Consider the following 13,088-nt stretch of genomic DNA (forward strand, 5'->3'; position numbering starts at 1 on the left):
CGTCAATATAGTATGTCCCTCTGGCATAGTCTTGCATCGTCAGTTCTTGAGATTGGGTAAACCTTCGCCATTCAGGCAAACCATGCCGAGCCTCAACAGGTAGAAGCTGGCCCCCACCACCAGCAACTCGTGTAATGGTTCCCTGACGTTTCACAATTGCATAGCGGTACTCAGGTGGCATCGTTGATACATGTGTCATATCGGTTGGATAAGTGACATACGGTAGACCAGCGCAGAACCAGATCATCTCAGTGAGGGGCATTTCTCGTGCTAATGAAGTTGACTGCTTTTTCGATGACTTGAGTGCCTGGCCTGAAATTTTTTGGTTGACGAGTGAGTGAACATGAGCATCAATGGTGTGAGGAACATTTAGTGTGTGGGTAAATGAGACCTGCGCTTTTTCGTCAACGCCAGCTGCATACTTCGCCAGATAAGAAACCTGGAATTTGCGGTCGCAGAATTGTTCATTAGTGCAAGCTTGCATTGCAACAAACAGTCGTGGAACAGTTGGGATAAAATGCTCGTTCAGTTGAGCTGGATATTGCCATCTGCCAGCACGCAATGCTTTGCATGGTTTCCACTTTTGCGTTTTGCGATCGACGTCACCAAGATCAAGATACTTCAGTCTATCCAATGTGTCCTGGTCATAGAGCTGCTCTCGTTCATTAAAGTTGTATCTAAGACTGTAGGGATGACGCTGCACACGACAGATGAGGGAGTCATCCGCAGCACGTTTCTTTTGGCATCTTGCATCAGCATTGGCACAGCTGTGTGTTTGCAGTAGTTTTGCTAGAGAATGTAAAACGATAGAATTCATGTTCGCTTTCAATGACTCCTTCTGTGATCAAGGGTAGCCATATCAGTGTTAGCATTTACTGTGAACATGTGTTCCAACGAACATCTGATCCGCTGAAGTGAAACTATTTCTGGCTCTGGATACAGCGTGACACCTCCATGAATGTGCGGTCGGTTTCCTAGAGCCCCTGCACTCTGGAACTCGTATCGCATCCACGCACACTTCACATGTCCAAGTGGCCGTTCTGGGCTATACTGAATGTACTTCCAGATATAGCGTCCTGTTCGTTCCCACGCACGGCACATTATAACTGCGTAATTTTGCAACATTCTGTGTTGTGTGAGAGATCGATCGTTAGAATAGCTGCCGAATAGGCCAGACCACACCATTGTAGCACTGTCATTGCACGTTAGAGTTATGAAATAGTGCCAGGCACCCTCAGCTCGTAACAGTGCTGACAATTGTTTGACTTGGCGTCGTGCATCTACTTCATCGAACTGCATAATGCCTTCATGTGTTTCTAAAGGTTGCAAGCTGTGCTTGCGCGTGACATGTTCCAATCCCTTTTGGCAAGCAATGAAAGCCGAGTTGGAATTCAAAGCAGAGTTTAGCATGACATCGAAGTGAAACTGCAGATATGCAGTATCACGAGAGGTCAAAAGAGTGCCATCCATCAATCGCACATACATATGATCTGGGAGTGATGCAATAGTCTGACTTTGTTGATATTGACCGAACTGAGTGTAGAAGATGGCTGGCAAGGCTCCGGTCACTGCGCTTCCATGCATACACCAGAAAATACGCGGGAAAAGCTGAGCTTCAGCACACACAGCACACGTGTGAAGACCACTGATGACAGGTAGATCGGTCTACTCCATTATCGTGCCAAAATCAAATGGTGTGTGCTTCAGTCCAGCAGTCTATGGGGTCGATCGATGCTGGCTATTGGTGGGTGTTGCTGTGTTGACACATCTGACATATCATGTCTGTCACTCATGTCAAGCGCAGGATGTGGATGAACCTCTACATTGTCATGAGAGGTACTTAATCAACTCCTCCTTCCTAGCTAGCGTCCTGCGCCAGCCGCCTTTCTACCTCTGCCTTTCTTCTCTCCTACATCCCTGGTTTCAGTCTCGCAAGCTTCGTCCTTCTTTTCTCTTACAATGCTCTCTTCCTCCTTCCTTATTTCGTCTCGTAACCGGTCGCTAAGTACTTCTTGCCTCCTTTAAGTCCTCCTGAATTTTCCTATCCTATCTGCTCGTTCGCTCATCGTAGATTTCGCCTCCCATACTTCTGTCTTCGCTCCATTTCAGGCAGACGTGCCAGGGAGCGAGTTTCCAGGCTGAGGGCGGATGGTATTGATGTTAACGGCAACTTTATGGTTTTGAGGTCGTCTTTCCGAGGAAGGTCGCAAGCAGGGTGGCGTGTATATGGGTCGTGGTGATGCAGGGTCTATTTCCTTCTCCTTTCCGGTTGCTTTCCTCCTTTGACCCTCAGGGTACTGCGATCCCTTCTTCTCTTTGTGCCGACCTTCTTCTTTTCTTCAGCGATCTGCATTCCTTGTCCACTTTACCTGGTGGTAGCGCAGTGCGATTGGCGTAGCTGAATCTCTATCTAGTTTCAGCTCCCCTCTGCGAGACTCAACATCATTGTATTGTATGCAAGAGTCCACTGCTGGCCTGTCTTGGTGCACTTTGCGGATGTGCTTCCCGGATGTCGTCACGCTGCTTGCCTGCAAGCGTGGTCGCAGAAAGGCGCAGACAATACTCCGAACAAAAGGCCCATGCTTCTCCTTTGTAAGTGCGTTTAGATTATCCGACGCTTCCTAAACGTAATTTTCTGCATCCTGACGTCGTACAGCATTGCGCCTTCTTCGGTTTGCCGATAATACCTCGCCGGGGCCGCACATGGACTCTCACTCTGTCTGAGCATATTCCTCCTGCCAAAAATGTAAATATACTCCGTATTTAGCCAGCGTTTTATCACAAATCAAAGCCTTTGAGGTGGCTTCTGTTCCGACTCCTCTCCTAGTGTAGCTTCCTCCTGAGCTTAATAGACCTCCTTTCCTAGTGTGAGTGCCCTCCGAGCTTAATAGAGCCTCCTTTCGCCCTACGTGTGAGCTTCCTGCCGAGCTTAATAGACCCCCTTTCCATAATAAGTATCATTCCTCCTGAATTAATTGGGGTAAATATGGGAGAGTGTTCGTCTACGGCTGGGGTCATTAGAGGATCGGAATGAATCTTGTAAATTGTATCTCCCTCGTCAGCTTCCATGTTTTTCATGCATTGTTTCCCTCGTGCACGAATTCTGCATTCATGTTCCTCATTTTCCTTTGGTGGCCGATAATTGAACTAGCTGTACCATCTCCAAATTTTATGATGAATTGCTGAAAGCCAAGTTGCGCATCTCCTCTTGAAAAAAGTGGTGCTTATTTCTCCCTTTAAGTTTTGTGCCTAAATCAAGATTTATAGTTTCTTTAGGATTATTAAGGATCCGGAGCGAGCCCCCAAAAAATACTGTAGTGACCCTAGGGTTTGTCAGCAGTAGTATGCGCACTATGGTGCATTTTTTAGAATTAAATGTGGATCATTTCTCGCTCCCTTAGCGAGGAGGCGATTGCGCGGCGTGTGTCAGTAATTAATTATCACGCTTTTCTACTCAACACCCGACAATGACAACGACAGCACAAAGATCCCAGAACCAATTAACTGAAGCCCGGTAAACTTGTTTAGTGCTACGCTAAAAACTTTTTATTATTGAACAAAATATTTATATATAGGTCTTTGTCGCTATGCACGATAAACATAAACAGTACTCGTATAAAACAAACTTTAAGAGGTAGGTGCCTAAACCGTAATCTTATACTGTGACCTTATCCAGTAGTGCTCCGAATTTCGTGCATCACAGATGTAGCATTATGACGGTAAATACTAACTGGCCATGCCGAATCTCGGCCGCATTTATCTGCCGTTCGCCGAATATAGTACACCTGACGGGAACAGCAGCTGCTCAATTCGGCGCCACATCTCTGTCTCTGAATTGCTTAACCTATGGGAACAGAAGCTGCTCGCGAATCTTGGCCGCACAATCTCTGTCTCCGAATTGCTTAACCTACGGAACAGAGCTGCTCCGAATCTCGGCGCACAATCTCCGTCTCCGAATACACGTAACCTACGGGAAACAGAGCTGCTCCGAATCTCGGCCGCACAATCTCTGTCTCGAATACACGTAAACTACCGGGAACAGAGCTGCCTCCGAATCTCGGCGCACAATCTCTGTCTCCGAATACACGTAAACTACTGGAACAGAGCTGCTCCGAATCTCGGCGCACAATCTCCGGTCTCCGAATTCAGTAGTACAGGTGTTGCACAGTTAAAAAATATTATTTTCCAGTAAATACAAAATAGGCCAATGTACGAGGCAATACAGTAATAGAGTAACACCACTAATTACAATAAATAATTATTAATTAAAGAACACATTCTGAGTTGGCAGTATATTAACACATTGCGTATTGCATATAGATCCCATTGTAAGCCATGCAGTTTCACCCATCATTCAGTAGTACAGGTGTTGTTAGAGCAAATATACTATGTACATGCACTTATTTTGATTCAAACGACATTCTTGGATGTTTAGAGCAAGATTATTTTCTAGTAAATACAAAATAGGCTAATGTACGAGGTAATACAGGTGTACATGTGTACGAGTAATACAGTAATACAGGTGTACGAGTAATACAGTAATACAGGTGTACGAGTAATACAGTAATACAGGTGTACGAGTAATACAGTAATACAGGTGTACGAGTAATACAGTAATACAGGTGTACATGTGTACGAGTAATACAGTAATACAGGTGTACGAGTAATACAGTAATACAGGTGTACGAGTAATACAGTAATGCAGGTGTACAAGTGTACGAGTAATACAGTAATACAGTAATACAGTAACACCAACTAATTACAATGAATAATTATTAATTAAAGAACACATTCTGAGTTGGCAGTTATCTTAACACATTGCGTATTGCATAGATCCCATTGTAAGCCATGCAGTTTCACCCATTATTCAGTAGTAAATGTGTTGTTAGAGCAAATATACTATGTACATGCACTTATTTTGGATTCAAACGGCATTCTTGGATGTTTAGAGCAAGATTATGGGATACTTTTGGCACTCCTTTTCTGCCAGGGATAATTGCAGAGTCTGGTTTTGCAGACTGGACGTTTGTTCCACATGGTCTACCGGCTTTCACAGTACTCTTCCCACGAGTCAATCCTGGCCTTCGCCGCATACATCCAGTAGAGTTCACTGGTATCCGCTTACCCGAAAAGACAGCTCCAGCTGTAACCTTGGCTCGTTTTCTGTGTTTGACATTTGAGTTTGAACTGGCCTTCCCAAAATTGTGAAAAAAGTTGATAATTGATTATTTGCATAAACAAGATTTGTTGTTGTGACTGCAGAATAAACTTGGCAAAAGTGTTCAATACCACTCAGGAGGCTGGGCTCTCCAGTATGCAGTCTCATATTCAAATCAGATGACACCATTTCCAAATTATCAATACATTTTTTGATTCTGGAGTGAGAGCTGATTTTGTTGGGCTCCTGGAAATCTTCATCGGAATGGTGCTCAGCATCAACATTTTCTGAGAGATCATCTTGTAGAGTAGGATGATGGATGACTTCAGTGGATTTATTTTCACTTATATCCTGTTCATTTATACATATCTTTTCATTCAACCCAACAAAGAACCTTTTGTACACCTTTTGTTGCATCTTGCCTTAAAGCCAGTTTCGCATTCATTTGTCTTCCAACAGCCGAAATAGGAACTGCGTTCAGATAAATTGTGTCTGTTTTTTTAACGACAGCCGCTTGATGTTTACAAAAGGTTCCATTCGAGCCATGCAGACAAGAACAAACACCACTCAATAAGTCCACCTCATAAAACACATTCTTCATCCTCGCACTTTTTACTTGAAAGGTGCAGTCACCTGTACTTTTAATGCTGTCTTCGGGAACCGAATCAACTTCTACACCTAAAAATTTGCTAGCTATATGGTGGTCTAAACGGTTGTGGGCCAGAGACAATATTTGGCGCTGTAAATACCGTTCCAAAGTTTCGTTTATGAATGTAGCAAGTTGTATGATGTTGTAGGCTTTTGTTCTCTGGCAAACAATTTCTTTTAGTATCCTTATACTTGACCCAGTGGGCACATGACGTTGGATTTACGTTGGATTTACGTTGGACCCCAACGTTGGCCTAACGTTGGATCATGGTTGGATATGGAAGTTGGGTTTACGTCATAATCCAACGTAAATCCAACGTCGGGATCCAACGTAAATCCAACGTTGGGATCCAACGTAAATCCAACGTTGGGATCCAACGTAAACCCAACGTTGGGATCCAACGTAAATCCAACGTTGGGATCCAACATGAATCCAACATGTTTCCATTTCAAAATCGGTTTGAATTCAGTTCACCTGAATTTATGATACCACATCAAGTTATTGACTGAACACAAGCCAAAGGATTACTAGCAAATGTGCATACATTTATTTATTCATTTATTACCGTTTCAATATTGACATTGTACATTCATCAGGGATGACAAAAGGCAAGACAAAAAAGGTGGAAACAAGTAAGGAAACCTGCAACACATACAGAAAAGTCCACCGATTCACAGGGACTTATGACATTAGCATAGCCTTCGGTGATGACTGTGTACATATGATAAGGTAACAATAAATCAGATGATGATTGGTTTGGCAGTGAGTCAGTGACATCGTGAAGTGTAGACTAGTCTGTATAGCTCATAAGCTCACACGTACTTTGAAGCCTGGGGCAAATTATGCTCATGAAGTGTTACTAGTTTATATCATCACTGGGGCACCGACAACATGATGAAATGCATTGTAGTACATTGTTCTGTGTGATGAGTATCAATAACTATCAAGTGTTCCCTCGTTCAGTTTCAACTTGAAGTGTCCTTTTTTCGGCCTCCGCCGCCTCGTCGGTCGGGGGCATACTTCAGGCAGTATGCCAAGTCTTGGTCTATGATGTGTTCAGTCACGCCCTCCTTCAACATACTTTCTGTGAACAGAGAATTTGAAAAAAAAAAAAAATTAAAATGATTTTTAACAACAAAAGCATAGAAAAAAATTTCAAATTCATTTTGGAAATGTATATGCAAATTAACTAGTGTTCTATGCTCAAAAGTAAATCATAGAACACTTTTTTGTCTCAATTCTCCTTATATTTGAGTGTTTTCTGCTGGAAAAGAAGCCTCGAAAATGTATGTTGATTTCGAATTCAATTCTTTAGAAATACTTTGGTCTCAACATAACGTTTTGTTTATTTTTCTTGAGGGGAAGTGATTCGCATTTGCACTTCCAGTAGCAAGAGTCATCAATATAATTGGTACTTCATATATATATATTTTTTTTAAATATATCTATATTGTTTGCCATACATACCTCTAATGGCCTGGTGGATCCGTGTACCCTTGAACGCGAACTTTCCCTTCTTTCCTTTCATATTAAATTTTGACATGACGTCATTGGCCATCAACCTAGAACAAGTTTTACAATATGATGGCATCACATAGTTTTGAAATTTTACAATATATTAATCCACACAATTAATGTACCTAAATCTACAAGAATTTTTTTTTTTGAAACCAAAACCAAAAACAGATTTTGCCCCCTTAATTAGTACATAAGAAAAATATAAAAGGGGTAAAACTCAGTGGAAAATGGCAACAAGAGTACCGCCGATGGTACATAATACGCCGCCGCATGGTAATCATAAGGAAGCATTGCGTTCAGAAGGTTTGCAATACCAATGTGTTGAAGAGTCTAAGTGTCAAGGGACATAACTCTGGTTAAAATCGTCGAACCCGGAAATCCTCACTTCATGCACATCTACCCGCCATGGTCTTTATTTGTACAAACTTTCATCAAAATCCGTTGAGAAATGTAGGAGTTGCGTTGACAAGGTAAAAGTTTACAGACGGACGGACGGACAAGATGATGCCAATATACGTCCGCCTACGGCAGCGTATAAAAACGAAGAACGTGACTGAGGTGCAAAGCTAGACTATCCAGTAATTATGTATACGTGTTGCTCAAATCGGCCCAGTCGCTGTGGAGGAGTTGTCTGGACAAGAATTTACACCAAAGGGGGGTAACTCACAGAAAAAGGTGCGAAACGAGAAACGTGATCCCAGGTGCACAACTAGACAACCCACTGATTATGTATACTAATTAAGTTTTGTTGAAATTGGCCCAGCTGTTTTGGAGTTGTTCAAAAAAAGTGTGACAGATGGACGTACAGACAGAATGGGTAAAACAATGTCTGACTCCATGAAATAGATTTGTCTGTTACAGGACATTCGGTTTGGTACACTTCTTACTTTCACCAGACCAGAAGGATTTTTACCGGTCCAAAATGGTTTATGAAGAGAGAAATATTCAGTACTAAAATGAAATTTTTACCGGACAACCGGTCTGGTTTACTGCCAGAGTTCACCAGACCGGATCACAATTCCACCTGACAGGACTGGTGGACCGGTGTATTTTGCGGAGACTGCAATGTCTTCCCTGGTAATACAAATATTGAGAGATTAAAAAGTGTACAACACAAACTATATATCCTCATTCAAATTAAATTTGAAAACAATCACTTTATTGTAGTCAACAAGACTACATTCAGTCTGCACGAAATACACCGGTCCACCGGTCCTGTCAGGTGAAATTGTGATCCGGTCTGGTGAGATCTGGCAGTAAACCAAACCAGTTGTTTGGTAAAAAATTCATTTTAGTACTGAATTTTTCTCTTCATAAACCATTTCGGACCAGTAAAACTTCTTCTGGTCTGGTGAAAGAAAGGTGTACCAGACTGAATGTCCCGTAACAGTCTGTACATTGACTATAAAGAAGGGATGAAAATTAATTTTTGTGTACAAGTTACCCACCATCGATTCAATCTTAATTATTTTCATACTGAATATAGAAGAGCCCACCTCCAAATTATAGAAGCCCACCTAAAATTTGGGTTGCCCTGGGCGAGGGGTCCCCTGTTAAGTTTCAGCACTGTGAAGCCTGAGGACTGACTGTGAATTCTTCTTAGTTATAATGATACCCATATACACAAAAATTAGGCTAAATTTAAATAGTTTCAATCTTGGGTATACACTGCATGGTTTATCTCCTTGATCAATACATTTATTACAAGTTGTGCAGGGATGCGGACTAGCAGGCGGAATTTTTTGACTGGGCGCCTAAAATTTGCCTTTATAAGTCCTGTAAAGATGTCCTTTCATCAAAATCTGGGCGACCAGTCCAAAATGGTTAGTCCGTTTCCCTGTTGTGTTTACATCAGCATCATCTCCTGTACTGTTCATCACAATTTATCAATGATATAATCTTGATTAGTTATCTTAATAGAAAATCAATTTGCTCACAAATATTTACCTCTGCAAGATGTTCTTGGCTGTGTCCTTATTGTTGATCCCTCCTATCTTAGAAAGACTAGCAACCTGAAACAATTAACAAAGACACATAAATATATAGGGTGTCGATATAGCTTAATTATATAATATTTAAGGGTGTTACGTGTGAACGGAAAAGGTTCGTTTTTGTGCTGTAAATGTTTACAGACTGGGTGATCGAACCATAAACAGACCCCAAGTTGAAGGGATATCAGAAGTTGGTTCTCATCCAGAGATACTATTCTGGGCGAGTAATATTTTGTTTCCGACTCTTTTTGATCGCTCAGTAGTTTTTCATCGGATTTGGCTATCTGGTGACCACTTCATGACTTGTGTTGATTAACGAAAAAGTAGATTCCTAAATGACCATTACTTGATGTATGTGAAGTGCCCATTTAAACGAAATCGTTCCGGTTGTATGACACCAAGTAAATGTTTACATTTTCTTAAGAACGTGACAGCCTCAATAATAATTATAGGGGATGCAAATTTGGTCCACTGTCGGCCTGAAACTGCCCTCCTCAGACTTAAACCATGGTCGATACAAAACTACAGTTTAGCATTATGATATTCAGAGTGATTTGTAAATTGTCACATGACGGCATCTTCATTATTTGTTTTCAAATTCAACCCAATTCAATATTATCTATACTAAAACGAGAATGCAAACTTACCATCTTCTCCTTTGCCTCCAAGGATTTGAGGGTTGTTTCTGTCTCCATCAATTCTTCAACTGAATTGGCTCTCGGGGGCAGTTGGGTAGGCCGGGTTTCCTGTGGCATTCCCACATGTACCTGCTTGAGCATGTCCCGGATGTCTGTCAGAAGATATATCACCTTCTTCTGGAATTCTTGTAAAAAGAAACAGAGTCCACATATAAATAAAGGAGTATATTGGGTTGGATTGTTTTGTCATGACTGAGAAACATATCAAGGTAAATCACAGATGTCACAGAGATAAGATAGTGGACCAGGGGTTGGGAAGGCGGAAATGACCAATGGGCCATGTTTATTCATTTACAGTACATTTGAAGACAATTTTGGATGGGCCATTTACTATTTGTGTCATGTAAAATTGAAAATTTGAATGGACCATTAAAAAAAGTTATGGGACTATGGCCCATGCCCCCTGCCCTTCCCAACCCCTGGTGGACCCAGGTAAATTAACTTGCTCTTTTGAATGAGCCCTCTGGTTTAAATTCTTAACATGTTCAGTGTAGGGCACTGATACATATCGGACCTCGGTTTATAATCTTGTTCACAGACATAACTTAATTACAGCTCCAAGACAGCCGTCTAGTTACTAACCGATCTCAGAGATATGCCCTTTTTTTTTTATCTCAGCGCTGTGTAACCATAACTGAAGTAAAGATTCTGCTTGTGATTATCAACCTCTGACAATGTCCAAAAAAATGATCGATCATTGAATCTCGATGTTTGCCAAACCTCAATCATTCCGAGACATTTGTACTGTACAAATTGTACAACAAATTTTTTTCAGAATCAGATATTGCCTGGATTGGAAACCAGATCATTATCCTAATTTTGCAAAAGCGATCGGGGCAATTATCAGGAATTAATTCTACTTTTCCAATTTTTTTGAAAAAGCCTTTACTAGTTAGGAGAAAAAACTTCATTCAATCTATTTCAAAATAATGTCTTACTTGCTTCCGACATTGGATAGGCCGCAGTCCTAAGGTCTTCCGGGCGTTGGCCTCTATCCATTACTCGAATCTCTGTCGATATCTCTCTACTACTCTTCGTACTGAAAATATACATGTACAACATAAATTGAAGAAGAATGTGCACTCCAAACAGATTTTCATAGCCGGCCCCCTCAGTCAAAAATAAATAAATTTGACACACACACACAATATCGGTTGAAACGCAACACTGACTAAAGAGTTTGGATTAAAATTTTTGTTGATAAATAAAATGGAAACCAAGTTGCGAGAAGAAAAAACAAATTATATATTAAAAATTGTATTATGACAACAATATGTGAATAAGTTATAGTGTGTCAATTTATCAGCACACAATTATTTGATCAGGGATCGGGTTGGATGTCAAAAACGTTGAGATAAACCAAATGAAATAAAAAATATGGAAAGCAAACTATCAGGATTTCTGTAAAATCGTAGGATTTGTTAGCACAATTTTTCATACATTAGTAAAAAGTACTGGGAAATAATATCCCACTATTTCAACAAACGTGGGATTTTTTTTGGGGAAATAGGGGTAAATATCCCCACTTCCTGGCTCAACCCGATCCCTGATTAGTATACCAGTACTGTTACCTATTACAAAACCCTGTCCGTTGTGAATAAATGTCAACAAAAGTCACACAACAGTATAATGGGTCACTACAAGTTAGTAAATTATAGTAATATAACTTTATGCTTACCTGTGGCTTTTGATGGACGGCTGTCGACCTTTGGGAGTGGTCATAGGTGTCTCCCGAGATATCTCTCCTCTTATCAAAGCTCCCCAGCCACAGGGTGACCGGGAAAGTTCTCTTCGATCTCTGGATTTGGAGCTGCGATGTAGAGGCGAGATGTTGGTCCGCTTGCTGCTCTTTTTCGGGGACGGCGAGAGGGATTCCGACCGCCTGTTGCGATGTGGAGGCGAGATGTTGGTCCGCTTTCTGCTCTTTATCGGGGATGGCGAGAGGGATTCCGACCGAACAAGTAAAAATTGCTTCTTGTTGCCCGACAGGACAACCAGATCTGAAAATAAGCGTTGAGGCCTGTTATATTTTTAACAGATTATCGTGTACCTGTTATATCGCTCTTCAGCTGCCGTGTTGGGATTGTTGATTGGTGTCATCAGCCATCCCTTCAGTGGGTATCCACTATCGCCTGCATGAATGAACAACACATTGTCTGAACATATAATTTATGTGCTAGTGTATTGTAATACACTTCCTACCCTTCGATCCACTCCAAACCTACAGGTTAGGGGTGGAATCAGGTAAATCAGGTAAATCAGGTAAATATGTATTTACAATTATAGATAACATCATTATTGTGGATCCTCTGGTTGAGTAGTCTTGCATATGATCGGGTGGTTTGGTCTGGTGAAAATAGATTACAATATGGCAGAATCAGCTGGTGTTGCTGTCGATTTCGAGCCCGAGCTGATTGAAACCGTTTATACCCAAACAACGTGTCTACCACGAGTAAGTACTGACATAACCTAGGCGACGAGGACAGGAATGTAATATATGTGTCACCAATATTAACAGTATCTTTTTTCTATGTGAACTATCTTTTCAAAGTGAACTAGTGTATAATGCTATAATATTGGGAAATAGTCTATGTTGATAATATTCATCAATCAATTGACATATCATAGAATATTCTAGACATTGTTTAGTCCACCAGTTTGTACAATATTGAAAAGCTTTGAAAATATACACTGTTTAATACTGAATTAATTCAATTCCTTCCATTTTCTCTGACCATGTAATCCCTTATCTAAAATTACATCAGTAATAACAATACCTAGCATCCATCCTTCACCAAGTTCTCCGTTCTCAAATTTTCTGCCAAGGCCTGATTGTGACAGAATGAAACTGTCGTGCGTGCTGCCTGGCCACCGACAAACGACATCAGTTATCGTCATGTTGGCATCACATACGGCTTGCGCATTGATGGAGTGGAAGCGCTTCCTATTGACGTATACATGCTCCTCTTCAGCTGGGGCACGTATCGCTACGTGAGTGCAGTCAATGTAGAAATAAAAGTGTAACAATTATTTTTTTACCTGAGTTAACGAGTCCAGAATGGAGGAGAAACCAA

General features: G+C 41.2%; 3 protein-coding genes across 3 annotated transcripts in view; all 3 read right to left on the reverse strand.

The window, feature by feature from the left end:
* On the reverse strand, positions 1–1,136 carry LOC106821569 (the record flags this gene model as incomplete). The annotated part of the gene is given in 1 exon segment (XM_014826439.1): positions 1–1,136. A coding segment is annotated over 1 exon segment (817 nt), but the record flags the coding sequence as incomplete, so codon positions are not given.
* Positions 1,137–6,331: 5,195 nt separating this feature from the next.
* Positions 6,332–11,957, reverse strand: LOC106821570. The gene is made up of 6 exons (XM_014826440.1): positions 11,693–11,957; positions 10,953–11,053; positions 9,964–10,139; positions 9,273–9,337; positions 7,275–7,369; positions 6,332–6,891 (listed from the first exon to the last, which is right to left on the reverse strand). Exons 1-6 carry the CDS (start codon positions 11,734–11,736, stop codon positions 6,773–6,775), a joined length of 600 nt encoding a protein of 199 aa, XP_014681926.1. The 5' UTR covers positions 11,737–11,957; the 3' UTR covers positions 6,332–6,772.
* A 23-nt stretch (positions 11,958–11,980) lies between these two features.
* Positions 11,981–13,088, reverse strand: part of LOC106821554 — an 11,356-nt gene continuing 10,248 nt past the window's right edge. Inside the window, exons 6-7 of the mRNA XM_014826421.1 lie at positions 12,792–13,028; positions 11,981–12,146 (exon numbers count right to left, since the gene is read on the reverse strand). Coding sequence (XP_014681907.1) covers positions 12,046–12,146; positions 12,792–13,028 — 338 coding nt within the window. The 3' untranslated portion in view covers positions 11,981–12,045. The remainder of the gene's footprint in view (positions 12,147–12,791; positions 13,029–13,088) is intronic.

Source organism: Priapulus caudatus, unplaced genomic scaffold (assembly GCF_000485595.1).
Source record: "Priapulus caudatus unplaced genomic scaffold, Priapulus_caudatus-5.0.1 Scaffold77, whole genome shotgun sequence".
NCBI classification, from domain to species: Eukaryota; Metazoa; Priapulida; class Priapulimorpha; order Priapulimorphida; family Priapulidae; genus Priapulus; species Priapulus caudatus.

What these genes read in the sequence shown, in the direction of transcription:
- LOC106821570 (XM_014826440.1), bottom strand. Translation starts at nt 11,736, where the DNA reads ATGACCACTCCCAAAGGTCGACAGCCGTCCATCAAAAGCCACAG. An exon ending in CCGTCCATCAAAAGCCACAG is followed by an intron (nt 11,054 to 11,692) that starts GTAAGCATAAAG and finishes GTATATTTTCAG; the next exon opens with TACGAAGAGTAGTAGAGAGA. An exon ending in TGGAGGCAAAGGAGAAGATG is followed by an intron (nt 9,338 to 9,963) that starts GTAAGTTTGCAT and finishes TAATTGTTTCAG; the next exon opens with GTTGCTAGTCTTTCTAAGAT.